The sequence below is a fragment of the Geotrypetes seraphini genome, chromosome 11 (genome assembly GCF_902459505.1).
Source record: "Geotrypetes seraphini chromosome 11, aGeoSer1.1, whole genome shotgun sequence".
Lineage (NCBI taxonomy): Eukaryota > Metazoa > Chordata > Amphibia > Gymnophiona > Dermophiidae > Geotrypetes > Geotrypetes seraphini.
In genome coordinates, this window is record NC_047094.1 from 110716447 (window position 1) to 110743795 (window position 27349).

Genomic DNA, 27349 nt, shown 5'->3' on the forward strand with positions numbered 1-27349 from the left:
GCCCCTTTGCTTAGCGTCATAGCATGACTTGTTCTTATCCTTCATGGTAAGGATACCTGGGGATTTTTGCTGGGGTTGGGGGGGGGAATCTGTTCTTGGGGAGTGGCAGCGGCTTTATTGTTACTAGGTATGTTGACTTTCGCTTTGGTGGGACCTGAGTGTATCCTTGTGTGTGCATGCGTGGGGTTGAGTGTCTTGTATGCTTGGAATCTATACTCTGAGTTTAGGGGCGAGGCTGGGCGCCCAGAAACTACTGTTTCCTTGCTGATGGCTTGTCCTTGGTTTCTTAGTGAGATACCCTATAAGTGACCGTCCGATTCGAATAATTTCTTGGAATGTGTCTGGTGTCACGTCCCCGGTTAAGCGTACCAAAATCCTGTCTCAATTGAAACACCATCGAGCTGATATTGCTTGACTCCAGGAGACTCAGCTCACTGACCAGGAGCATAAAAAATTACAACGGAGTTGGGTGGGTGACTTACATTATGCCTCTTCCCGGGGAAAAAGGCGGGGTTTGCCATTCTCATTAGAAATACAGGTAAAACGGTGAGTCCCTCAGTGTAGATATATATTGGTGAAAGTAGTGAGATCTGGTAGGCCTTTTCGATTACTAGTGGTGTACGGCCCCAATGTGTACAAGCATGCTTACTTTCAAAACTTAGTTAATCTCTGTATACAAGATCTAGACTGCCCCTACTTCTCATTGGTGACCTAAACCAAGTGATGGATCCCACACTTGATAGATCGAATCCTCCCAGGGTGTATTCATCCAAGCAGACAAAAGGGATACCATACTTATGTCGTACTCTGGGATTGGTGGACTCTTGGAGGTTGCTCCATTCTACAGAGAGAGATTACACTCATCAGTCCAGGGCCCATCAGTCCTTTTCATGGATTGATTATACATTGATATCGGGAATCCTTGTTCCCTCGGGTGACAGAGGCAACCATTGGCCCTTTGGAAGTGTCGGATCACAATATGATCTGGGTAGATGTTGGGGTGGGGGCCCCGTGGGACCGCGAGTGGGCTGGAGATTCCCATCATACTTGCATCAAGATACACATTTTCAACGGTTTCTGTTGGACAAATGGGAGGAATATGTTCAATTTAACTCGCAACATCTAGAGACGCCTGCTCTGTTCTGGGACGCGGCTAAGGCTGTTCTTCGCGGGGAAATCATAGCTTATGTTGCCACACGTGCTAGACGCATAGCGAGTCTTATCATTTTTTAGAACGCCAGTTGGCACCCTTGAAAAGAGCCTTACTACACCACCCGACGGTTGCTAATAGAGAGGCCTATCGGACTGTGTTGGCAGCCCTTAATTCTCTAATAAACGAACGTACGAAAAAACTATTGTTTTATCGTAAATTCAAATTTTACATATGGCAATAGGGCGGGGAAGTTGTTGGCCTCCCGATATATATCCATGATACATGAGGGCCAGGGTAAGACTTTGACTTCTCCGGCTGCCATCTCTGATAGCTTTTACCGTTACTTTGCAGATTTTTATGTGCAATTCTATTTTCCCCCTTACTCTTCCATTCTATATATAAGCTCATGTAAACCTTTTCCTTTCTCTTCTTATATTTTAAGTTCTTGTAAACCGTGCCGAGCTCCACTTCCGTGGAGAGGATGCGGTATATAAACTTAAGGTTTAGTTTAGTTTATAGACCGATATCACTGCTAAATGTGGACATCAAAATTTTTGCTCGCATATTGGCTGATCGGTTAGCCCCTCTGTTGCCTGCTGTTATAGTATCTGAACAGGTGGGCTTTGTGAGGGCTCGCCACTCTGTTATTAATGTCCAGCAAGTTCTTCAGGCTTACTCTAGTATGCAGCAGCTACAGCTTCCAGGTCTCCTTGTGGGACTTTGATGCAGCCAAAGCCTTCGATAAGGTAAATTGGAATTATTTGTTTCAGGTATTGTAGTATATGGGGTTTCAGGGATGATATTTAGCCTCCTTGATGGCACTCTATTCGGGGCCTACCGCATCGGTGTTAGTTAATGGGGTGCGGACTGCTTCGTTTCCCATTGGCAGAGGTACGAGGCAGGGGTGTCCACTGTCCCCGCTACTTTTTCTCCTATATTTGGATCCTCTCCTTCGCATGTTACAGAGAGACGACGAGATAGAGGGGATGCCAGAGGATACATCACAGTTGAGAGTGCTGGCATTTGCAGATGACCTTTTGCTAACTCTGGGTAACCCCGGGCGCTCTCTGCCTCGTGCGTTGGAACTCTTAGATGAGTTCCATATTTATTCTGGTTTAACTCTGAATAGACAAAAGTCCATAGCACTCCCTACCTTGTCGGAGGTGAGGGAGACATGGAGAGGTGACTTTCCGTTGCAGAGGGCCTCTCCGCACTTGGTGTATTTGGGGGTAACAATTCCACAGGACTTGATTAATTTGTACAGCGTAAATGTGATGCCCTTGCTCCGTCGTACAGAAGCCACTTTACGTAACTGGCGAGCCTTCCCCCTTTCCCTCTCCGGTCGCATCGCCTTGTATAATATGATGGTGGTCCCACAATGGTTATACCTATTTCAAACATTGCCCCTAATGCTGTCGTACCATCACATCGTACAGCACTCGACACAATTATCTGTTTTTCTGTGGAAGGGTAAAAGGGCTAGGATATCGTTATCTACATTGATGCTACCTAAAGATCAAGAAGGGCTTGGACTGTTGAGTGTATCTAGGTTTAACATTGCTAGCCAATTGCGACACATTCATAACTGGTTCTGTAACTCTTCCTATTTCTCTTTACCTGAAATTGAGTGTTTCCTTCATAAACCTTATCATTTCAGCTATCTACTTCATGCTAACAAGTTGCCTGCCTTACCTCAGTTGCAGACGGATCTCTTTTTGCCTGCTATGCGTAAGGCTTGGAGGATGGTATGTAGACTTCTTAAAATATCCTCTCAGCGTACTCCTTGCCTCCCCTTAGCGGGGAATGGGGACTTCCAACCTAGCATGATCTCCTCTTCTTTCCAGCATTGGTCACAATGTGGACTTCAATTTGTGTATCAAGCGGTGACTTTGGATGGCTTGCCTATCTCATTTGCAGACCTCCGAGCAACGTATCATTTGCCGGCCACGGATTGGTTGGCCTACAGACAATTACATCACTATTTTGACTGCCTTGACCCCAGCAGTGCTTCAGGAGGATGTACAGGAAAAGTTGCAGGAGGTGGTTTGTCTTACAGCACAGGACCCGATTCCACTTAAATTTCATCATAAGTTCTTGCAGGAGCTATCAGGCGACCTGGACTATGCGGACCTGGCCCGGAAATGGACTGCAGATTTGAATATCATCATATCTGCGGATATGATCAAGAAAAGGGTTAGCTTGGGCAACAAATATATTTTGTCAGCCGTTGAGAAGGAAAGGAATTATAAATTTCTCCCAAGAGCCTTTTATGCACCTAATAGAACCTACAAAATGAACATTAGTGTGGACCATTGTTGTGCCAAATGTACCCATCCGTAGGCTAACCTTGGCCATATATTTTGGACTTGTCCACTTATATCTCATTTCTGGACTCAGCTTATGGCCCTCATTGCCCATCTTTGGGGCTGCTCCTGGCAACTTCATCCCAGTTTTCTCTTCACTTTACAAGTGCGATTCCATCCTATTCGACTGGGCTGTTCTGCTTTCATTCGGAAAACTGTGCTGATGGGACGGAAGTGTATCCTGCTGAATTGGCTCTCGACACAATCTCCCGCTATTTCCCAATGGAGATCATTGATGTTACAACAAGTGTTATTGGAGAGGCGTGACATTGAAGATCTGAATTCTAGTGCAGGACAATTGTTCTGGCTCTGTTGGCTGCCATTCTGCACTACGCTCACACCATATGTTCAACATCAACTTTGGGACCATTAATGTTGACCATACACCATTTTGATTTGCTTTATTCCTCATTGTTTTTCTTGTGTAGTTTTGCTGCCGCTGCCGCTCACAGGGAGGGGGAGGGGTGGGTGGGATTGGGGTTGGCTACGACCATCAGAGTATGGATTTGTTATTTCTAGTAGAATATCTTTGCTGTATCTTTTTTTGCAAAAAATTTAATAAAAATGATTATACCATAAAATGTTTCTGCTATAGGAACTAATTTCCTATTTAAAATGTACACAAGATCATCTTTGAATAGAACTGGTTTCCTAGGCACACACAAAACACAGGAACTATGAAGAGAAAATCACCTTCCCCCCTTTTACAAAACTGCACTAGCGTTTTTGGCACCAGCCACAGAGGTAACAGCTCCGACGCTCATAGAATTCCTATGAGCAATGGAGCTGTTACTGCCATGGCTGGCGCTAAAAACCACTCTACTGTTTTGTAAAAGGGAGGTAAATGATACAGATTCATCAACACTACATAGCACTTTAAAGAACATAACTGCAAAAATTTTTTTAAACGTCAGATGTGGATATAAAAATAAAAATACCAGAAAAAGAATAAAGACCTATGAATATGACCAAAAGAAAATTCAAGAAAAAAAGAAAATGGTAATGGATTTAGAAACATAGAAACTGCTACTGCTTCAACCTCTGCTAAAATTTATTTCTGTTATCACAGTGTCAAATCTAATCTATATGGCCGGCAGTGGTTCTTCCCTACAAACAGGGCACAAAAGAAGTTATCACAGGACAATAAATAATTTATCATTAGGCATTTCTTAATTCTTTTTTCAAATGATTTGTTATAAAGAAGGGCCCCTGCATGTCATGTTCTTCTGCAGGACTGCATTAAAAAAGGGACTGCACAAAACTATACAATACCTTTTCCTCTGTTTTAAGGGCTGGCTTTGGGGGTTGAGGCTGAGGAACTTTGAAACCTAAAAGCTCTAGCATATTTTCAGCTGCATTCCGTTTGGCCACCTTCTTATTAGTACCATTTCCTTCAGCAATGTGTGCACCAACTTTTACCTGAAACAAACAGCAAAGAAACAGTAAAAGCTCTGCTCCACCTAAATATCCATCAACAAATTCACAAGAAAGCATTCATGTTACCAAACCTGCATAACAAATTCCCTGCGTCTTGGAAGACCTCGTTCTGTGATGAGCATATATTCTGGTTCTTTTTCTTTTTTGGCTTGCTGGATTTGAGCAAGCCTGCTAATAGGGTTCATTCCCTGGCCGTATTCTGGACTTGTCTGAAGCTAAGGGGAAAAAATAATATTTAACAGAATCTCAGAAAGATACTATTGGCATCTGAAATGTGCTTTTACATGCAAATCTTTTGACATAAAACTAAGGCCCACTTTTATCAAGCCATGTTAAGGTTTTGGTATTTATTTGTTTTTAAATCGCTGGCTATTGTACTAAAAGCTCCGACACTCATAGAATTGCAATGCGCATCGGAGCTTTTACCACAGCAGCCGGTGATAAAAGGGGGCCTAAAACATTAAAGCTTGTACTGAAATCCTCAGTTTCTTAGCAAAAATAGCACATACAGCACATGCCACGTCCTGTTTCTTTAACTCAAAGATTTTGCTTGAATGAGGAAGACTTGAAACAATTAAGAATGAGATCTGAAAGCAATCACATTTTCCTTTAGCTACAAAGGCAATAATCTTGGCATAAAACAGGTGAATGCTATACCCCACTATAATACAATAAAATATGAAAAAAGAAAGTTACAAAATTCCATAAAAGAAATTAGTAAGACTTAAATAACAATTAAAGTTCTGCTGCATCCCAGGATCTGATCCAATTTGCTCAGCAATAAAAAGCTACTATATAATCAGGAAAAAAAAATAGCTTTTGTAAAAACATATTTAGCCCTGTTTTACAGTTTTGGAACCAAATCTCTAACCAGAAATAGCTAGGCAAGTCATTCCATAATGGAGTCATATTTATAAAGGCTACCTGATTAATAGAAATTAAGGAACTACATAATGTACTTATGCCAGCAACCGAACTGGGATAAGCATTAATGCCTAAGTGTTGCAGATAACTATGACCCCAATTCACTAAAGTCAGCGATCGTCGCTAAACCTATTTTTACAGGTTTAGCAACAATCGCTGCTAACCGACCCGATTCACAAAATGGCCCACCGTGTGTTTTCCCCCTTGATCGCCCATTTTCCGATCCGGCAATGCAAATTTGTAAAACCCTGTGGCAAAATAGCCAAACGACTGATTCACTAACATTTGCTTGGTTATTTTACATCGGGTTTTACGATCCTAAAACCCAACTGCTGTAGACCTGTCGGTAACTGTGTTACCTTGTACAGGACAAATGGGTAACAGGATGATCAAACAATGTTATACCAAAATCAGATCTGGATACTTTCTTATGGACCCCAAAACAATAAGGGTCAATATAAAATGTTATTCTTTATTTATTACTGTCAATTCCATGACAACCCTCACAGATTCCCTTTAAACGATTTATTTATACTCAAGAATGGACGATTGGTAGGAGATTTTTTTTTATTTTTATTTTTAGGACAGATATTTTGCGTGTGTAATATATGCAAAATATCAGTGCCATTACAAAAAGAGAAAAAAAAAAAAACCAACCAGGCAGACTTGTCAGTAACACAGTTACCTATTTAAGGAAGTTTTGGCCAATCAGGCACTTCCTTAGGCTCCTCCCTAAGTATGTGATTGGCTCAAATGCCTCAGGCCCCTCCCAAGGGAGGAGCCCGAGGCACCTGAGCCAATCAGGGACTTAGGCCCCTCCCTGTGCATCATATGATGCACCAGGGCGGGGCCTAAGGCCTGCATTGCTGATGGCAGAGGAGCAGGAGGGACTGAGCACTCCTTCTGCTCCCGACTTAAAGGTACGGAGAGGGCGACAGTGATGGGGAGGGCGATGAGGTCCGAGGGCAGGTGAGAGAGTGGGCATCCCTCCTGCCATATCAGTTTGCGCGGTGGGTGAGGGTGGCGATGGCAGGAGGGAGTGGGCATCCCTCCTGCCATTTTTTGGGGTTCAGGGAGAGAAGGGGCGCTTTGTCAGGGGGGCTTTATTTCATTTAGTTTTTATTGGGCAGATATTTTGTGTGTGTAATATATGTAAAATATCTGTGCCATTAAAAAAAAAAATGAAGAAAAAACCCCCCCTCAGTGCAATCATTTGCATGCAAACTTGATAGTGAATCAATCGCTGTTTGAAAATCAGCCAGAGAATTGGCTGATAGCGATTGAATCACTATCTTTAGTGAATCTGAGCTTTTGTATCCCACAACAAAAAAGAAGGCACAACCCCATGTAAAGCAATGCAAAACAACAAAAGTGGGAAAGGGACACCGCATCTCAACCTCTAGGACAATTTATTGAAAACATATAAATGGTAAAAGCATATACACATAAATAGCTAAAACATAAGGCAAGCTTTATGAAGAGTCTTTAATCCTTTTTGTACTGGACCCCAACACGGTCCGTGTTTCAGCTTAAGAAGCTTTCCTCAGGGGCGTATTGATAAAGTCCAGTAGATGGTGCCAATAAGCTTGTAAAAAAACAAAAGGAATACTCTCTAGTGGCGACGCAAATTGACAGATTGCAGCGTTCTTTTGGCCTAGGCCACATATTGTTTTGCAAGCTCTTATTCACGGACTGGAAGAACAATGGATTGATTGAGATGGAACCCTGACAACTTTTGGTAAGAACTTTGGATGAGTACGGAGCAGAAATTAGAGAAATGAGGAAAACAATTTTTATATTTGTCATCCTTGTTTCCTTTTTTTTTTTTTTTGAGGGGGATGTGGAAGGTCACATAAGAACATAAGCAGTGCCTCTGCCGGGTCAGACCACAGGTCCATCCTGCCCAGCAGTCCGCTCCCGCGGTGGCCCAAAAACAGGTCAAGACTTGTCTGAATCATCAGAAGGGGCTCCCTTGCCACCTTGGTTTCTCATTTAAGTCCTGCCTTCCTATCGAATTCCTAGCCCCCCGGTCTTGCACATGCACGACCAGGTTGGTTTATACTCATTACCTGGTTAACTTCCTATACTTGTGTTACATCCCAGCTCCTCCCTCAGTATCCCACGAGCCCTTTATCCCTCAGGAATCCATCCAATCCCTGTTTGAATCCTTGTACCGTACTCTGCCTGATCACTTCCTCCGGTAGCGCATTCCAAGTGTCCACGACCCTTTGGGTGAAAAAAAACTTCCTTGCATTTGTTTTGAACCTGTCTCCCTTCAGTTTCTCAGAATGCCCCCTCGTATTTGCTGTCCTCTTCAGTCTGAAGAATCTGTCCCTATCCACCCTCTCTATGCCCCACATGATCTTGAAGGTCTCTATCATATCTCCCCTGAGCCTCCTTTTCTCCAGAGAGAAGAGCCCCAGCCTATCTAGCCTCTCGGTGTATGAGCAGTGTTCCAGCCCTCTTACCATTTTCGTTGCTCTCCTTTGGACTCTCTCAAGTACCGCCATGTCCTTCTTGAGGTGCGGCGACCAATACTGAACGCAGTATTCCAGATGTGGACGCACCATCGCTCGATACAATGGCATGATGACTTCCCGCGTTCTGGTTGCTATGCCCTTCTTTATGATGCCCAGCATCCTGTTGGCTTTTTTCGAGGCTGCTGCGCACTGTGCAGATGGCTTCAGTGATGCATCCACCAGCACACCCAAGTCTCTCTCGAGTCTGCTGTCTCCCAACAATACCCCCCCTAATTTGTAGCTGAACAACGGGTTCTTTTTCCCTATATGCATGACCTTGCATTTGTCCACGTTGAAGCGCATTTGCCATTTGTTTGCCCAGTCTTCCAGCTTGTCCAGGTCCCTTTGTAGGTCCTCACACTCCTCCCTGGTCCTAACTCTGCCGCACAGTTTGGTATCGTCTGCGAATTTTATAACCTCACACTTTGCCTCCTTTTCCAGGTCATTGATGAATATGTTAAAGAGTAAAGGCCCCAGCACCGATCCCTGTGGCACACCGCTCGTGACTCCCCGCCAGTCAGAATATTGACCCTTTACTCCAACCCTCTGCAGTCTACCCGACAGCCAGTGCTTGATCCATCTGTGCACATCCCCTCCCACCCCGTGGTTCCACAGCTTCTTAAGTAGCCTTTCACGTGGCACCTTGTCGAAAGCCTTTTGAAAGTCGAGGTAAATGATGTCTATGGGCTCCCCATTGTTCACCCGACTGCTTATTCCCTCAAAGAAGTACAGAAGGTTCGTTAGGCATGACCTTCCCTTACAGAATCCGTGCTGGCTTGTTCTCAGTAGGCCATTCCTCTCGATGTGCTCGCAAATGCCGTCCTTGATCATAGCTTCCACCATCTTCCCTATAATTGAAGTCAGGCTCACCGGCCTGTAGTTCCCGGGGTCACCCCTCGATCCCTTCTTGAAGATGGGTGTGACTTTTGCCAATTTCCAGTCCTCTGGCACCTCACCAGTTTTCAAGGATAGGTTGCAAACATGTTGGATTGTGCCCGCTATTTCCTGTCTTAGTTCCTTCAGAACCCTTGGGTGGATCCCGTCCGGGCCCGGTGATTTGCCGCATTTTAACCTGTCTATCTGTTGGAGGACATCCTCCCTACTTACCTCTATGTGCTCTAATTTTTCAGCCTGTTCCCCACTCATGAGCTCCTCTGAGTCTGGTATATTAGATGTGTCTTCGCTCGTGAAAACTGACGAGAAGAACGTGTTCAACCTCTCAGCTACCTCTTTATCCTCCTTAATCACTCCCTTCCTGTCCCCATCGTCCAACGGCCCTACCTCCTCTCTCGCTGGTCGCTTCCCCTTAATGTAACTGAAGAATGCCTTGAAGTTTTTCGCCTCCTTGGCCAGCCCCTCTTCGTATTTCCCTTTTGCTTTTCTAACCTCCCGGTGGCATTCCTTTTGGCATTTCCTGTGTGCCTGGTGATTTTCCTCTGTTGGGTCCTTTTTCCATCTCCGGAATGATACTTTTTTGTCCTTTATCGCCCTCTTTACTTCTATTGACATCCAAACCGGGTCCTTTAATCGCTTGTTCTTGCAGCCTTTCCTGAAATTGGGGACGTACATTCTCTGTGCTTCCTGCAGGGTGTTCCTGAATAGGGTCCAGGCGTTTCCCACAGTCTCCATCCTAAAGATGTTTCTGAGCTTCCTCCCCACCATTTCTCTCATAGCAACGTAGTTCCCTTTCTTGAAGTTCAGCACAGTTGTTGCGGTCCTCCTAACTATGGGTGTCCCTCTTTCTAATGTGAATCTGATCGTGTTGTGATCACTGTTGCCTAGTGGTCCTCCCACTTCTACCCCTCTTGCAGGCCCCCCTAATCCGTTTAGGATGAGGTCAAGAGTAGTACCCCCTCGCGTCGGTTCTTTGACTAGTTGCTCCATGAAGCAGTCCTTCACAGCTTCTACAAATCCTGTCTCCCTAGTGCAGTTGGAGTGACCCGTACTCCAGTCTATCCCTGGGTAGTTGAAGTCCCCCATCACTGTTACACTTCCAGTCCTGCACTCCTGTCTCAATTCCGCTTCCAAGTCGTGTCCGACTCCCTCTGGCGTACCAGGTGGTCGATAGTACAGCCCCAGTTTTATGCCCGCACCCTTGTTTCCCGATAATTTGACCCACAGCGATTCCAGCCCCTCCGCCTTCGTTGCCATATCCATCCCGACCGAGTGGATAGAGTCCTTTATATATAGTGCTATGCCTCCCCCCTTTTTGTGGGTCCTGTCCTTCCTATAGAGCTTGTACCCCGGCAGCGCTACATCCCATTGATTTTCCTCTGTCCACCAGGTTTCTACAATTCCAATTATATCTAGGTCCTCCCCCTTGGCGACGACTTCTAGTTCACCCATCTTGGCCGTGAGGCTTCTTGCATTTGCGTATAAGCACCGCAGGTCCCGTCGTTTTTCTTCCACCTCTGCATTTACCTGGGCCACTTGCCCTTGGATTTCTGGCAGTTTTCCCGCTCTATGTGTTTCTGCTTTACCCTCAGCCCTTACCCTCTTAGCTTTCAGCTTCCCCACATTCCTGCCACCCTATTTTCCCGCTTTTCCTCTGGGATTTCTAGCCCTACCGGCCCCCTCCTGGGCTGTCATCCCTTGAGCCTCTGTTTGATCCCCCTCGCCTTGTGGTACCTCTATATTACCCTCGGCTTTCGCCCTTATGCCACCCAGTCCCCCTGTGTCCCCATGCCCCTTAGTCTTCTCCCAGCAAGCTCCCTTTACCTGATGTTTCCCTCGCTGTCTGATTTGTAGATCTTCCGGTCCCTCTGTTTCCTCCCTGCAGTCAGCCCGTTCAGCATCTGTTCTGGATGCTGTTGTCCGAAGCGTCAACATCAGATCAGCTGTCAGCTTTCCCCCTCTCTTCAGTTTAAAGCCCTCTCGATCTCCTTCCTCAAATTGGTTGCCAGTAGTCTGGTTCCCGCTGTGCTCAGGTGCAGGCCGTCCCGCCGGTAGAGCTTGCTCTTTCCCCAGAAGGACGTCCAGTTCCTCACAAAGCGGAAGCCCTCCTCCTGGCACCATCTCCTCAACCATGCATTCACAGCTTGGAGGTCTGCCTGCCTCTTTGCATCTGCTCTCGGTACAGGCAGGATCTCCGAGAATGCTATCCTCCGTGTGCTCCGCTTCAGCTTTCGTCCCAGGACCCTGAACTGGTCAGTCAGTGCATCCATGCTGAAGTTCCTCCGGCTCACATCGTTTGTTCCGACGTGGATTATTACCGCAGTCTCCTCTGTCTCTGCTCCGTCCAGGATCCTCTCGATCCTATCAGTGATGTCTCATGTCTTGGCCCCTGGGAGACAAGTCACTAGTCGGTCCTCCCTTCCTCCAGCTACGTGACTGTCTACCTCTCTCAAGATCGAGTCTCCCACCACAATAGCAGACTTCCCTTTCCTCAGCAACCTCCTCTGCCTCAGGTCCGTGTCGTCAGTGTAGTGTGGTGTCTCTCCCTCGGGGTCCTGGTGAGTCGCGGTCTCCTCCTCTTGCGTTGTCCCTCCGCTAGGTCCTTCCCCGGTATCGCCTTGTGGATCCTGGGTCTCGTCTACCGACATCCGTCTGTGCTGCTGCTGATCCCGTTCCTCCACCGTCCTATAGGCCTCCTCAATGAATCTCACCTCAGTTTATATTCAGATTGGTTTATAGTCGAGTATATGTGTTATTTATCAAGACTTGTTATATTACCTTAAGCAAACAAGCCTATCTCCCAGATCATCATGTCTGGTCAGCAGACATGTCTGAATCTCTCAGAAGGGAATCATCAACCACCACTATGCTTTTCTTCTTAGTGGTCACTGATCGGGCATATTTGGGGTTTTCTGAATTTTGATCTTTCCTGTTCTTGGGATATCATAATCTCATCCACTTCTAAGGCTAGTCCACAAGAGACAAGCTTTTCCCCAGACTAGGCAGATTTCAATAGAAAAGCCTACGGGATATGAACTCATTTACCACCACCCTTTGTCATCTCCTACTTAGCCAGTTTATAAGCTATGCATTTAAACAGCTGGCTCTTCCTCTCTCACTCCCCCATAAATTCAAGATGTGACATTTCCAATACGGGAAATAAAATGCTATAGTCACAAAACTATATGTAAAGGGAAATTCTAGCTTCCCTCCTCCAGTTGCCATCTGTGCTACATTATTATTTCTTAATCCATCTGCCTCAGCACTTTAGCCTGGGTAACCGGAAGCAACCTACACACTAAAAAAACCTAACATGAGTCAGATATTGAGAGCTGGGGAGTGTTTTCTACTTATTTGATTTAGAATGTCAAGTAGGACAGCTCTAGAACTACACATGTAAAATTTTAAGTTACTAAGGAGAATCTTATTGTTTTACACATTGTTAGTTATACAGTATATTGCTTAAAAAAAACAAACCTGCCTTGTGCTGAGAGAGAGAGAGAGCGAAGGCGAGAGAGAGGCCAAGGTGAGATAAGAGTGGAGAGACAGAAGACATGACAAATTTAATAATTGATTGTTTAGCCTATGACAGCATATCGTATGGGTACAGAAAATCCATATTTTATGGGATTTTATTATATTGAATTGAGAAAACTGGCACAATACATTAACACTGTACAGTATACTGGCAACTTTAACGGGGGTGGGGAAGCTCAAGCCATGGTTTGGCTCATCATAAAACCACCTGAAAATTAAAGCTCAGGATAAGAACCTTTGCTCAAAAAGACAGCACATTACAAATGAAATTGTACTGACAAGAGCATCACGGTATACAATTGCCACTTAACTTCAGCTATCCATGGCATTCCTTTCTTGCATGACCTGTGATGCTACCTTAGTTTTAAGGAATAAGGTTAATTGAAAGCCACTACAATCTTACAAGAACAATACAATATTTTTAAACACACAAATACTACAAAAGTTTCACATTTAAAGCAGCAAATTATCAAGAACATATAATAAACTGCAAATATTTTGAGTATGACAAAGAGGATAATTTCACATTCAGATGTCCTACTACTTAGTGTATGTGAAATTTGTGGATTATTTACAGCACAGAAAACAGATGCTTATCCAGAAAAATATGTATAAGCAATCCCCCGGGTAAGAACAGGTTCCATTTTTTAAACCATTCTTGTTGAATTTGCATGTATCTCGGATCCTAGTATTCTTCTCACCTTCTTCACTTCCTTGAGGCCCCTCTTACATTCCTTTCCATCCATCCCACTGTTTCCTCTCTACCATCACATCCAACATTACTCCCTCTCATCTCTCTCTCCCCCACGCATCTCTACCTCACTCCTATCCCACCATGTCCAATAATTCTCTCTCCCTCCCTATGCCCAACAATTCTCCTCTTTCTTCATATCCACATGTGCACCATCTCTCTTTCCTTCTCACTCAGACAAGCAATTCTCCCTTTCTATTCCCTCCTCCATCTCAGAATCTCTTTCCCTCTCTCCCTCCATTCTGTGTCCCAAGTTCATGCCCCCTCTCTCTGTCCTTCCATCTTTTGTCTGGTCTGTGCTCCCTCCCTCCCGAGTCCCAAAGCGCCCCTCTCCCTCCTTCCCGTGTCCCATTGCGCACCTCTCTCTCTCTTCCTCTATTCTGTGCCCAAAGTACGTGCCTTCCTCCGGCGGTGTTTACCTTCTGGCTGGCTGGCTTCTTCCTCCTTCCAGCTGCAGTGATTTCTCTGCATAAAGCTGCGGGCAGCAGCTCCTATGCGCATCCCGCAGCTGAGCCAGAAACTCCTCCAATATCAGAGGGAAGGCTTCTGGCTCAGCCGCGTGACACCCATAGGAACCACTCTCTGCAGCTTTGTGCAGAGAAACAACTGTGGCTTGAAGGAGGAGGGAGCCGGCAAGAAGGTAAAAACCCGCCGGAAGGAGGCAAGATCTTGGGGTACAGAATGGCGGGAGGGAGAAAGAGAGAGAGGGGTACGTTGGGACACCGAAGGTAGAACAAGAACCCCGTTCGTAAGTACAAGTCCAATGTAAGTCAGATGTTTGTATAACAGGAACTACCTGTACTTTCTTATTCTACTGTATATATATATATATATATATATATATATATATATATATATATATATATGTGTGTGTGTGTGTGGGGGGGGAACTTGCTGAAGTCCTTGGGTACTTTGATTTCCACTAGGAACATGTCAAACCTGTAGCTCTGTGAAAGGAATATAAGCCTACCTTCACTATTGATTTTGTTTTCTTTTTGATTCGTGGCTTCACTTTCTCGACTGCAGGCAAAGGTGGCAGTTTCCTCAGCTCTTCCAGCACTGACACAGCAGCATTTTTCTTGGATATCTTCTTGCTCTTACCCTCTCCCTCTCCCATAAATTCACCAACAGTCACTTTAGTTACAAAGCTTTTCATGTGGGGAGGGCCACTCTCCTTAGTAACCTGCAGACAGGAAAAGTAATAAAACCCCAAATTGGTTACAAAACAGGAAGAAAGTGCTTACCTTAAACCAGCGCTTCCTTAACTGTGGGTCACAAAATCTGCATTTGTGACCACTAGCTAGATGGGCTATCCACAGTAACATCAGCCCGCGCCACCGTGGGTCTCATGTTCTCTGGTCGTGATAAGTTTGGCAAGCACTGTCTTGCCTAGAAAAAGTACAGATGTGCAGTCTATGTAGCACATCAGTACAAAAGAATGTTCTGTTAATTAAAAAGCTATCAAACTGGTTGAAGAACTAGAACTAACACTAACACTAGTTCAAAATGATCCAGTGTTTTAAAAACATTGAGCCAAACAAGTTTTAGCATTCTATCTGCAGAACATATTTATTACCTGTTCATGCCCTGGTCAGGCATTTACAGCACCAGCTGAATTTGAATTTAATTTTAGTTACTGGATTAAAGCTTATTGTACAACAAGCCTACTGTCCAAGATCTACACAATATGTATGCCAGCACATTGGGATAAAATTCTGTAGGACTTAAATCTCAAACCACAAAACTAGATTAGCATATTCATGCCATCTGGGCATTCAAGAGAGAAAAAGTTATGTCTTATAACTTTCTTTCCTTTAGTTGCAGCAGATGAATCCAGAGACTTGAGAGTTGTGACCATCTATATGCAGGTGGAGATAAAGAGCATATCATTGAACTAAATGTCTTATGACAGAATCCCTTCTGGTCAGTTAGTATAGTTCATAACAAAGCAGAAGGAACAATAAGGCATTGGAAACTCCCTCCTCACAGAGTATTGTATATATGTGCATATAAAACGATCTGAATATAAAATGAGGTAACATTTATTTCTCCCCAAAAAGGTTGACTCAAGTATAAACCAAGGATTTATATTCAAGCAAAAGTACTGGTGGTCCAGTGGTGAGCTGGGACAGCAGCAATCTTTTCTTGACTTGTCCTGGCTGGCTCTGCACCCCTTGGCCCCTCCCCAACCTGTTGCAGGCCTCCCTCGGGCCTGCCTTGAGCCCTGGTGGTCCAGCGGTGAGCCAGAATAGGAGTGACCCCTCCTGTGTCCTGTCCCAGCTGGGTCCATACAACCCAACCTCCCTCCTGCACCTGAAAAGACCTACCTTGCACACCCTGGTGATCCAGTTGTGAACTGAGACAGGAGTGATCCTTCTATGCTCCTGCCCCATGCAGAGCCACTAAAGGAAATGGATGTCAAGAGTTTGCTCTGGATTGGTAGAATGGAATGTTGCTATTTGGTTTTCTTGCCAGGTACTTGAGACCTGAATTGGCCACCGTGAAGACAGGATTCTGGGCTAGATGGACCATTGGTCTGACCCAGTACGGCTATTCTTATGTTCTTATGACTTAACTTTCCATTCCTTTGCATCTGCAGCAGATGAATCCAAAGACTTGTGGGATGTAATAAAGCAGTCATCATGATGGATAGGAAAATTATACCCTTGCCAATAAAACAGATCGGCTAAATAATAATAATAATAATTTGTTTTCTTGCATACCACCCTGCTAGTAGTTCTGGGCGGTTCACAACAAGAGAAACTGAAACATTTCAGTGAAGAAATAGAATTCAAAAAACATATTCCTAATTTAAATACAACCTCAATAAAGAAATACAATTCAATAAAGTACGAATATCTAATTAAAAATACACCATTGTTAATATACAGAGAGTGGGAGTAAATGGACAATACTCGGACTGGAAGAGTGTCACCAATGGGGTGCCGCAGGGCTTGGTGCTTGGACCCGTGCTCTTCAACATCTTTATAAACGATCTGGACATTGGTACAACGAGTAAAGTGATTAAATCTGCGGACAATACGAAGTTATTCAGAGTAGTGAAGATACAGGGGGACTGCGAAGATCTACAAAGTGACATAATCAAGCTCGAGAAATGGGCATCAACATGGCAAATGAGGTTCAACATGGATAAGTGCAAAGTTATGCATGTCGGGAACAAAAATATCACGCACGAATACAGGATGCCCGGGATGGTACTTGGAGAGACCTCCCAGGAAAGAGACTTGGGAATTCTGATCAACAAGTCGATGAAGCCATCTGCATAATGTGCTGTGGCAGCAAAAAGGGCAAACAGAATGCTAGGAATGATAAAGAAGGGGATCACAAACAGGTAATCATGCCGCTGTACTGGGCCATGGTGTGCCCTCACCTGGAGTACTGCGTCTAGCACTAGTCGCCGTACATGAAGGACACGGTACTACTTGAAAGGGTCCAGAGAAGAGCGACTAAAATGGTTAAGGGGATGAAGGAGTTGCCGTACAGTGAGAGATTGGAGAAACTGAGCCTCTTCTCCCTTGAAAAGAGGAGACAGAGGAGACATGATCGAAACAATCAAAATACTGAAGGGAATAGACTTAGTAGATAAAGACAGACTGTTCACACTCTCCAAGGTAGGGAGGACGAGAGGGCACTCTCTAAAGTTGAAAGGGGATAGATTCCGTACAAACATAAGGAAGTTCTTCTTCACCCATAGAGTGGTGGAGAGCTGGAACGCTCTTCTGGAGTCTGTTGTAGGGGAAAACACCCTCCAGGGTTTCAAGACTAAGCTGGACAGGTTCTTGCTAAACTAGGACGTATGCAGGTGAGGCTGGACTCATTTAAAGCACTGGTCTTTGACCTGGGGGCCGCCGAGTGAGCGGACTACTGGGTAGGATGGACCACTGGTCTGACCCAGCAGCGGCAATTCTTATGTTCTGTTAAAAATCATAATTGTATGAATATCAAGTGATATGTAAAAGTTAATAAGATGTAGTATTGTGCACTTGTTGCAAGATGGAATGAATAAAGAATTAAAAAAAAAAAAAATTAACATTCTTGTTTATCAAATAGGTAAGTTTTCAATACTTTCCTAAATTTATGATAAGAGTAAGACTGGACAAAGGGCACATCTAGGAGTTCATCTTCTCTGCTTGATATGCTAATGTCCTGTCCAGAAAGGTTTTATAACGACAGGCCTTTAGAGCAGAGAAGAGAACATACATGAGTTTCTTGTGTATTTATTTGACTTGTATAATTTCAGATAAGATACAAGATAAGAAGGCAATAAACCAAAAAGTGCCTTGTAACAGATACACCCAAATTTAAAAATCACTCTGGTTTCAAATGGGAGCCAATGCAATCTAGTATAAAAAGAACTCACGTGATTATATTTCTTTAGACCAAAAATCAAACAGACAGGGGCATTTTGAACTAATCGAAGTCTTAATGAAGTCTTTTTTGTTAACCCTAGATAGATGATGTCACAATAATCCAGGGTAGACAGAACTAATAGCCGAAAGGACTCTGTATCGAAATATTTCTTAATGGTCCTCAATTTCCATAGTATTGCATAACATTTTTTAATTAACAGATCCGTATGCTTCCTAAAAGTTAAACTACGGTCTAAAGTTATTCCCAAAATTATCAAATTAGGTATTGTTTCAAAACACTGACCATTCACAATTGGATAGTTGTTTCCTGGATTTTATCATTAGGGCTAGCTAAAAAAATCTTAAGTTTTTTCAGAATTAAGTTTCAGCTTGAACTGCAACATCCACAGTTCTACCTTTTCCAAGACATTTTAAATCTGAGTAATCAATTCACTCAAGAAAGCTTTGCAAGGTAATAATTACATTACATTAGTGATTTCTATTCCACCATTACCTTGTGGTTCAAGGCGGATTACATAAGGATATATCTGGCCATTTCCAGAGGAATTTGAGAGTAGTGAGGTTGTTCAAAGAGGTGAGGTGGTTCTTGTGGTGTTAGATTGTATTTGAGAATAGTGATGGTGTTAGGTTGATTTCAAGAAATTGTTGGGTAGTAGGATTTTTTTTGAATAGTATGTTTTTTATTTATTTTCTGAATGTTCTGTAGTCTGGGGTCGTTATCAGCAAAGTGGAGAGTTGGTGGTCCAATCTCGCTGCTTGTGTGGCCAGGAGGCCATCGTACAGTTTTTTCCGTTTGACTTCTCTGATTGGGGGGTATGTGAATGGAGAGTGGGTTCTCCTTTGTCTGATTGAGGTGGTTTGGATTAGGCGGTTGTTCAGGTATGTTGGGCTGTCGCCGTTTATGGTTTTAAACAGTAGACAGTAGAACTTGAATTGTATTCTTGCTTGTACTGGTAGCCAGTGTGAGTGGAGGTACGCCTCGGTGATGTGGTCGTGTTTCCTCAGTGAGTAGATGAGTCTCAGAGCTGTGTTTTGGACTGTTTGTAGTTGTTTAATCATGGTTATGTGGCAAAGGAGATAGAGAATATTGCAATAGTCTAAAAGATCCAGCACTAGGGCCTGGACTACGATCCGGAATTGTGTTTTGTCAAAGAATATTTCCCTATCTGTCCCGATGGGCATTGTGAAAAATTCTCACTGCTGTATGGTCATCAAATGCCTCATTTTCTAACTCTCCCTCTTCAAGTTCCTCAAAAAAATGTGGATGCAGAGATGATGTAGACATGTCTGCCTCTGAAGGAGGGGGAGACTGAGAAGGTAATGATTCCATGTCAGAGACATTCTCCAAGTGTCTGATTTTACTGAACTATCAAGGTGCAGGGGCTGAGAAGCTTGCATACTGTCACCAGAGTTGGAATGGAGATTCCAGCCATGAAGAGAATTGTCAGCTTGCTTATGAGAATGCTTCACGAGAAACACTTGATGCAAAAGGACAAACTCCTGAGAAAATGGCTTCACAGCCCCCATTTCTCTTCCTCCATCCAATGACCCTTGAATTGTTGCAAAAGCAGACATTGCTAAAATTAAACAGTGAGAAGGTACATCCACCACGAGAGCCAACTTACCTTAAGAAAACATGGCCACAGCTGACTGAACAAAAACTGCGCCGGCAGGAGAGTTCCGAGGGGAACGAGACAGTGATTCAACAGCATAGGAACACAACAGCTCATCTGCAGAACTTATCATGTCCGTTGAATGCAGATCAGAGCACCCATCTGAACACTTCAATGCTGCTCTCCGCTTCCCACAGCAGGAGCAGCATTTCACCACCTCAGCAGTCATAATCCAAAGTGAAAGTGAAACTGTAATGTCTGAGGCAGTAATAAAATTTAAAGATACATTTCACCTTTCTGCTCAAGGCAGTAGTGTGCACAGGAAACACTCTCTCAAATAGACAGAGCCACTAAAGAAACAAGTTCTGCTCCTTTTATTTTTTTGCCTCTTTAAAGAACAGAAAATAATGGTAAGAGTAAGGTGGGAGAGGGACTTTAGGGGCAGATGTAGCCCCTAAAGCCAGCTTTGCTCAGCCCAGGCACACCCTGCCTGGCTCCATAGAACTGAAAAATCCAGAACAGGAGCTTTCAAAGTAGATAAGACCAAGAGCTTGTGAAGAACTGTCTACCCACCACCTGCTGGAGATATAAATTACTGACTGACCAAGAGGGATTTTTTTTTCCTGTAAGACAAAGTTCAGGTTAGTGCTCTCTTATCTCCACCTGCTAGTAGATGGTCACAATCCACAAATCTCTGGATTCATCTGCTGCAGATGCTATGGAAGCAGCAAAAAAATCTCATGAACTATGAGAGCGAAGATCTGGGAAACCAAGGAACAGAACATCACGTCGCCCTGAATACTTTTTCAAGTCAGCTGAGCTCAAGAATAGACATAGGGCACAAACAAAGATACCTGCCATGCAGCATCTGAAACTGTACTGCATGTAAGGAGGAGTTCATCTATGCTGAAAATTTGGGAGGTTACAAACTAACTTCAGTGGTTCTGTGTTGAGCAGGATAACAATCATTTTGGAAAGTTATTAGCAAAGACTGGTGAGTTAGAAACCTATTCTAACTCTGAAAACAATCTCTTTGTCAATACAAGTTTTTCAGGAGCAAATGTTTGAAGATTAATAGTTTGAGTAGTTGATACACCGCCCAATGGAAATCTTTCTAAGTAGTTATATGCACAAGTTACAAAAGTGATTTGGACTTTAAACTAAAGAACAATTTTGAGTTTTTGAAACACACTTCTAAAGCCTTGTATTTTGTAGGGGTGCCTGCCAGGAACTTGAGTGTTCTCAATGCAACATGTACAAGCTTCCTTCAAGAGTACTTCAGATATCCGATAGCGTCAACCTACTTTAAGCATGCCACATAAGTAGAAAACGCAACAAAATATTTAACATACATAACCCAAAAGCATGATTAAAAGGAACCATTGTTGAAACACATATTTAAATGGACAGGACTGCAAGCTCGAGTGACAGCAATGGAATAAACTGAATTGAAAAGTTCTGAAATTAAAAGAACAATGCAAATTTTTGAACAGTGCTCATATTTTTGTATTTTTCCATTTATTTTGGTAGATCAATATCTTTAATAACAAGCAATAGGACCCCTAATTCCTTAATGATAATTTGTTTTCAGACAGAACAGATAGCTGTCAAGGGAGATTTACAATCTCGGATGTAAGGCAAAAAAACCCAGCAAAGGTGACCTGTGTTGCTCAATTTTTTTTATTACATTGATTAAGACTCAACATGTACGCGTTTCAGCCACAAAAGACCCGCTTCAGGAGTCTTAATCTTGAACTTATAAAAGACATTAATGTCACCTATGTTAATATCCTTCTTACTGGTGTTCTTTGAGAAAAAATAAAACAAGTGATAAAACTCAGTTAAATGCTGCATCTGCTCAGATCCTCTCCTCTGTAATAAAAAAATTGAATACATTAGGTCACCTTTGAGGTTTTTTTGCCTTTCTACTTTGGGAAGGTCATTATATCCTGTTTCACTGTGGCAAACAGCCTTTAATCCTTAAATTATCTATCTAAAAGTGCCAGAAGCTCCAATATTAAAATGTAAGATAAAATATCCCCATAAATAAGCCAAAAGCATGCACTTTCTTATGAGAATTTCCTTTTATTAGGCAGGTATTTTATGTGGCATTACTGGTCAATTCTACGGCTAAAAACAAAACAAAATTATACCTCAAAATTCACAGGCAAGTTCCTTTTAAGTGCAATCTCAAACACCTGGCTTATTTCAGATTTGTTGAGATTATCATCAGGCTCTTTTCCGTTAACCTTAGAAATAAAAATAAAAAGGAAATTTTCAACGGAAATGCAAGGACAGAAAAAATTGGCTATTCAATGATGTACTTCAAGTCACAAGAACTGTGTCATTATGGGCTCCTTTTACGAAGCCGTGTTAGCGGCTTTATCGCACGCAACTTTTTAGCGTGCGCTAGCCGAAAAACCGCCACCTGCTCAAAAGGAGGCTGTAGCGGCAGGTGCGGCCGGCAAATTAGTGCACGCTATTACGCGCATTAAACCGCTAACGCGGCTTCATAAAAGGAGCCCTATATATAAACCAATGTTTTAACTTGTTTTAATTTTATTTAAGTCAACTTACGTATGTAACTACCCTGGAGGTAAAAAAAAAAAATGAAGCTATGCCCAAAAGAGATTCGCATGAATCATACATTTCAGATATCATATAAAAGGAATCAAATGAATAATTGTGAATTTTTTATTTTTTTTAGAACATTTATAATCTGGTTTTAAAGACAATTTGACTTTTAAAATGAAAGGAAGAGTGATTCACTTCCGAGCGATTTCTTCCTGATTTTTTGACACCTTTGTCATCACTCAAATTAACACCTATAATCATACTGCAAAGGCGATACCATATTGTTTTTTGGTTTCCTTTTGGCTGTTGTGTTGTAATTCTCTTTTATTAGTGAATGGAAAAGTTGCAACAACCAACAACCTCCCATCCAAACCCAAGTATTTATAGTATTTTTATATTATCTTCCTATTCAAGGAATATTAAGTGGTTATTAAAACAAAGCAATAAAAACAGTTATATACAAACATTCCCCAAAGAGTCAAACAGTCAGAATTCATACCCAGCAAGACTATATAGCCCCAGCAGAGTTAACTCATAGATCTGTCTACTACCCCACATTCAATTCAATCCATTAGTCTTACAAAAGAGGAATGTCTAATTCCCTTCTCTCAAGAGGATTAAATGAACTTTTTTTTTTTTGTAAATCTTTATTCATTTTAAATTTTACAACAAGCGTACAGAAAATCATTCATATAATATACAATTCCACTTGAATTTCTACAATTCTCACAGAAAAAAGTTTAATCCCTCCCCACCCCACATACAATAATCTTTATATTAGATATCCCATAATATAATAATTACATCTTTTCCATTTAACCCTAAGAAAACTAAAAACCCACCCACCCTCCCTATACCATCTATACTAAAAAGGGGAAAATACCGATTAATCATTAAAATAATTCATTAATGGCCCCCACACATCCTTAAATTTCTTAAAACATCCTTTTCTAACAGCTAATATTTTATACACGACACACCGTACTCCACCAAAAAGAGTAATTTAATCTTGTGTAATCTTTCCAATTAAAAGTTATCTGTTGAATGGCAATCCTGTTAGAATCATTAAAAGCTTATTATTATTGAAGATATTTGAGATTTAGCCCTCATAGACATACCAAATAAGATGGTATCATATGATAAAGCTACAGGATTTTCAAGCATACAATTTACTTGATCCCAAATCAATTTCCAAAAAGAATTAATAAAAGGACAATAAAATAATAAATGATCTAAAGTTCCAGGATCAAGATGACAATGCCAACACCTATTAGACCTAGAGCAGTCCACTTTTTGTAAACGCACAGGGGTCCAGAGTGCTCTATGCAACAGGAAAAACCATGTTTGCCTCATAGACGCAGACATTGTACATCTCATCCTCCAAGACCAAATGCGTGGCCATTGAGATGCATTAATTTGATGCTTAATCTCAATGCTCCAAATTTCTCTAAGTCCACTTTTTGGTTTCTTGTTCAAATAGCCAGATAGTACTTTATACCACTGTGCGGCCTGGTGACCCAGAAAGTCTGCCTGAAAGCATAAGAATTCTAAGCTAAATTGATTATTAAGTAATTTCCATTCAGGGAACCCCGCCTGAATAGCCTTCTTCAATTGCAACCATTTATAACTTTGTTTTTTATCAAGACCAAATTTAGATTGCAATTGTGAAAACTCCAGCATCTTACCATTTTCTATTACATCATTTAGAGTATGTATTCCTGCTTTAATCCAATCCCTCCAGACAATCTTAAAATCGCCTATTTGGATCTTGGAGTTTAGCCATATATTTTGATAAGTCGATTTTTGAATTGTAAGAGGAGTTAAATTATTAATATATTTAAAAGTTTTCCATGTATCCATAATTATCCTATTTCTTTTTCGTATCCTAGGCATTTGAATACTAAGTAAATGACGAAGCCTTATAGGAAACATGAGCTGCCATTCCAATCATAACCAGTCCGGAAGTTTCTCCATGAGTTCTGGGAGGACCCAGTACATACCTTGGCGCAATATATAGGATTGATGATACCTATAGAAGTTTGGCAAATTTACCCCTCCCTCCTCAATTGGTTTTTGCAAAGTCACTAAGGCAATTCTAGCAATTTTACCCAGCCAAATAAATTTAGTAATAATACTATTTAACTTTTTATAGAAAGACCCCTGGAAAAAAACTAGAATCATTCCCATTTGGTAACAAACAACCGGCAAAATCATCATTTTGACAGTTTGGACTCTTCCCCACCATGACAAATGTAAAGGATTCCATTGCTCACATAACTCTTACTTTTTGCAATAAAAATTTTTCATTCACTTCTACTGTCTCATCAAGTGTATTTTTTAACCATATACCTAAATATTTTATTCCTTCTTCTTTCCATACAAAAGGGAATGCATCAAATAGTCCTCTTGTACAATGCACGTTTACAGGAAGAACTTCTGATTTGGACCAATTTATTTTATATCCTGAGAATTTTCCAAATTTCTCAATCAACTCGAGTAAACATGGAATGGTTGTTTCAGGATTTCTCAAATGAAGTAATATATCATCCGCATAAGCAGATACTTTATACTCCTTTCCAGAACATGGAATACCCTGTATCTCTTTCACTTATTGAATAGCTAATAATAAGGGTTCAAGCACTATATCAAAAAGCAAAGGAGATAAAGGACAACCCTGCCTAACCCCCCTTTGCAATTTAAAACAATCAGAAAGATTATTATTTATATATAATCTAGCAACAGGAGAGCTATACAAGGTTTTAATCATTTGTATAAATCCCGAACCAATGCCAAACCATTCCATAGCCTGATACATAAACATCCATTCCATCTGATCAAAAGCCTTCTCTGCATCCAAAGATACAGAGAAAGCTGGATCTCCTTTTTCTTTTGTTAGGTATAACATCTGCAAAGCCAATCTAGTATTATTAGAAGAGTGTCTCTGAGCAACAAAACCAGTCTGGTGCATACCAACTATATGAGGAAGAGCCTTTGCCAAACGCATGGCCAAAAGCTTAGCTAATAACTTACCATCAACATTAATCAAAGAAATAGGCCTGTAGTTTGAAACCAGCATGGGATCTTTATTTGGCTTTGGCAAAACAATGGTCAACGATTCTGCCATAGTGCCTGAAATACAACCTTTATTTAGTTGATTTTGATATAAATTTAATAAATAAGGTAATAGGATAATTTGAAATGTTTTATAAACTCTACCGTAAAACCATCACCACCTGGAGCGGTCCCTACTCTGAGAGACTTCAATGCTGTTTGCAATTCTTTTAATGATATTGGTTCTTCCAAACTTCTTTTTATATGATCCGGAACCTTCGGTCCTCTAATAAAATTTAAAAACTCTATTCCATCCTTTTCTTTATCTGAATAAGACTCAGAAGAAAATAGGTTTTTATAAAAATTTAAAAATTGTTTTAACGGTGTCAGGTCAAAAACGCGCCGGGACAAAGGCACGCGCAGACAATTGAGCGCAGCATGGAGGCGCGCGCCACAGAAAATTACTGTTTTTAGGGCTCCGACGGGGGGGGCATGGGGGGAACCCCCCCACTTTACTTAATAGAGATCGCGCCACGTTGTGGGGGGCTTGGGGGGTTGTAACCCCCCACATTTTACTGAAAACTTTACATTTTCCCTGTTTTTAGGGAAAAAGTTAAGTTTACAGTAAAATGTGGAGGGTTACAACCCCCCAAACCCCCCACAACGCCGGCGCGATCTCTATTAAGTAAACTGGGGGGGCTCCCCAACAAAAACCCCCGTCGGAGCCCCTAAAAACTGTAATTTTCTTCGGCGCCCGCCTCCATCTTGCGCTCAATTGTCGGCGCGCGCCTTTGTCTTTCGCAGGGTTGTCTATGAACCGTTTTAATATAGGTCCATTTTGAGACTGAGTATCTCCTTTTTTTATCTTTAATTGCACTTATTTTAGACCTTCTTTTTTTAACTTTAAGATAATTAGCCAGTAATCTTCCCGCCTTATTCGAATTACCATAATACAAAGCTTGTTGACAAAGAATACCAATTTAGAAGAAACTTCATTATATTTAACTTTTAAAAGATCTTGTAACGTGGAATCTTCCCATTTTTCTATCAATTTTGCCTCTAAAATCTTAATTTCTTGCTCTAACTTAATAAATTGTTTTTTAAATTGTTTTTTAGAATAAGCTGAAAATGATATTATTTGTCCTCTCATAGTTGCCTTAAAAGCATCCCATAAGATTTCTAACAAGACTTCTTCCGTATTATTAATTTGAAAATATTCATTTATCTTTGTCTGAAATTCTTCACAAAATTTTGGGTATGCAAGCAATGCATTATCGAATCTCCAAACAGGCCTATCATTATCTTGATTAGCAAAATTTAAATTTATCCAGACACCACCATGATCAGATAAAATTATTGGATCTATAGTAGCTTGAGTGACATTTTGTACTAACTTATCTGAAACCAAAACATAATCAATTCTAGAGAAAGATTTATGGACATGTGAACAAAATGAAAATTCTCGATCATTAAAATGAAGAATGCGCCAGATATCTTTTAAATTACAGGAATTTGCAAAATTATCCAACCCTAATGATTTTAAAATTTTACTAGGTTTTTTATCTAATAAAGGATCCATAACAGCATTGAAATCTCCTGCTACTATCAAATTACTAGAAACCAGTGGTAGAACTATTTGTTGCAGAGTTTTAAAAAATTCAATTTGATTCGAATTAGGGGCATACACATTAAAAAGCGCTACAATATTACTGCCCATACTCATGTTCACATGTATCCACCTTCCTAATTGATCTGCAGCCACCAAGTTAAACACTGCAGTGCATTTTTTATTAATCAGAATAGCTACACCTGCTTTTTTCCCTACCGCAGGAGCAAAGAAGCAATCCTTCACCCAATTACCAATTAGTTTCTTTGATTCATCTCCAGTAAGGTGAGTCTCCTGTATAAAACAGACATCCGCATTCTGCTGTTTTAAATATAATAGCGTCTTCTTCCTTTTTATCGGATGATTAAGGCCATTAACATTTAAAGAAAAATTTTTTAAATCCATTTAAACAAAATGAAACATAATAATTACATATTTCTGCATTATAATTATTATATAATCATTTACCCAACATTGAAAATTTAATTCAATCCCCAACCCACTCCCAAATACTCTCCCATTACATCCCCCACCTT

The 27349-nt window shown here is 41.7% G+C and overlaps 1 protein-coding gene across 1 annotated transcript in view; it reads right to left on the minus strand.

Annotated features, from left to right (window-relative positions):
* The window catches only part of STAU1 (staufen double-stranded RNA binding protein 1), a 97275-nt gene that overhangs the window by 23841 nt on the left and 46085 nt on the right, over window positions 1–27349 (minus strand). Inside the window, 4 exon segments of the mRNA XM_033963573.1 lie at window positions 4789–4935; window positions 5025–5168; window positions 14549–14761; window positions 21736–21831. Of these exon segments, the coding sequence (XP_033819464.1) occupies window positions 4789–4935; window positions 5025–5168; window positions 14549–14761; window positions 21736–21831 (600 nt within the window).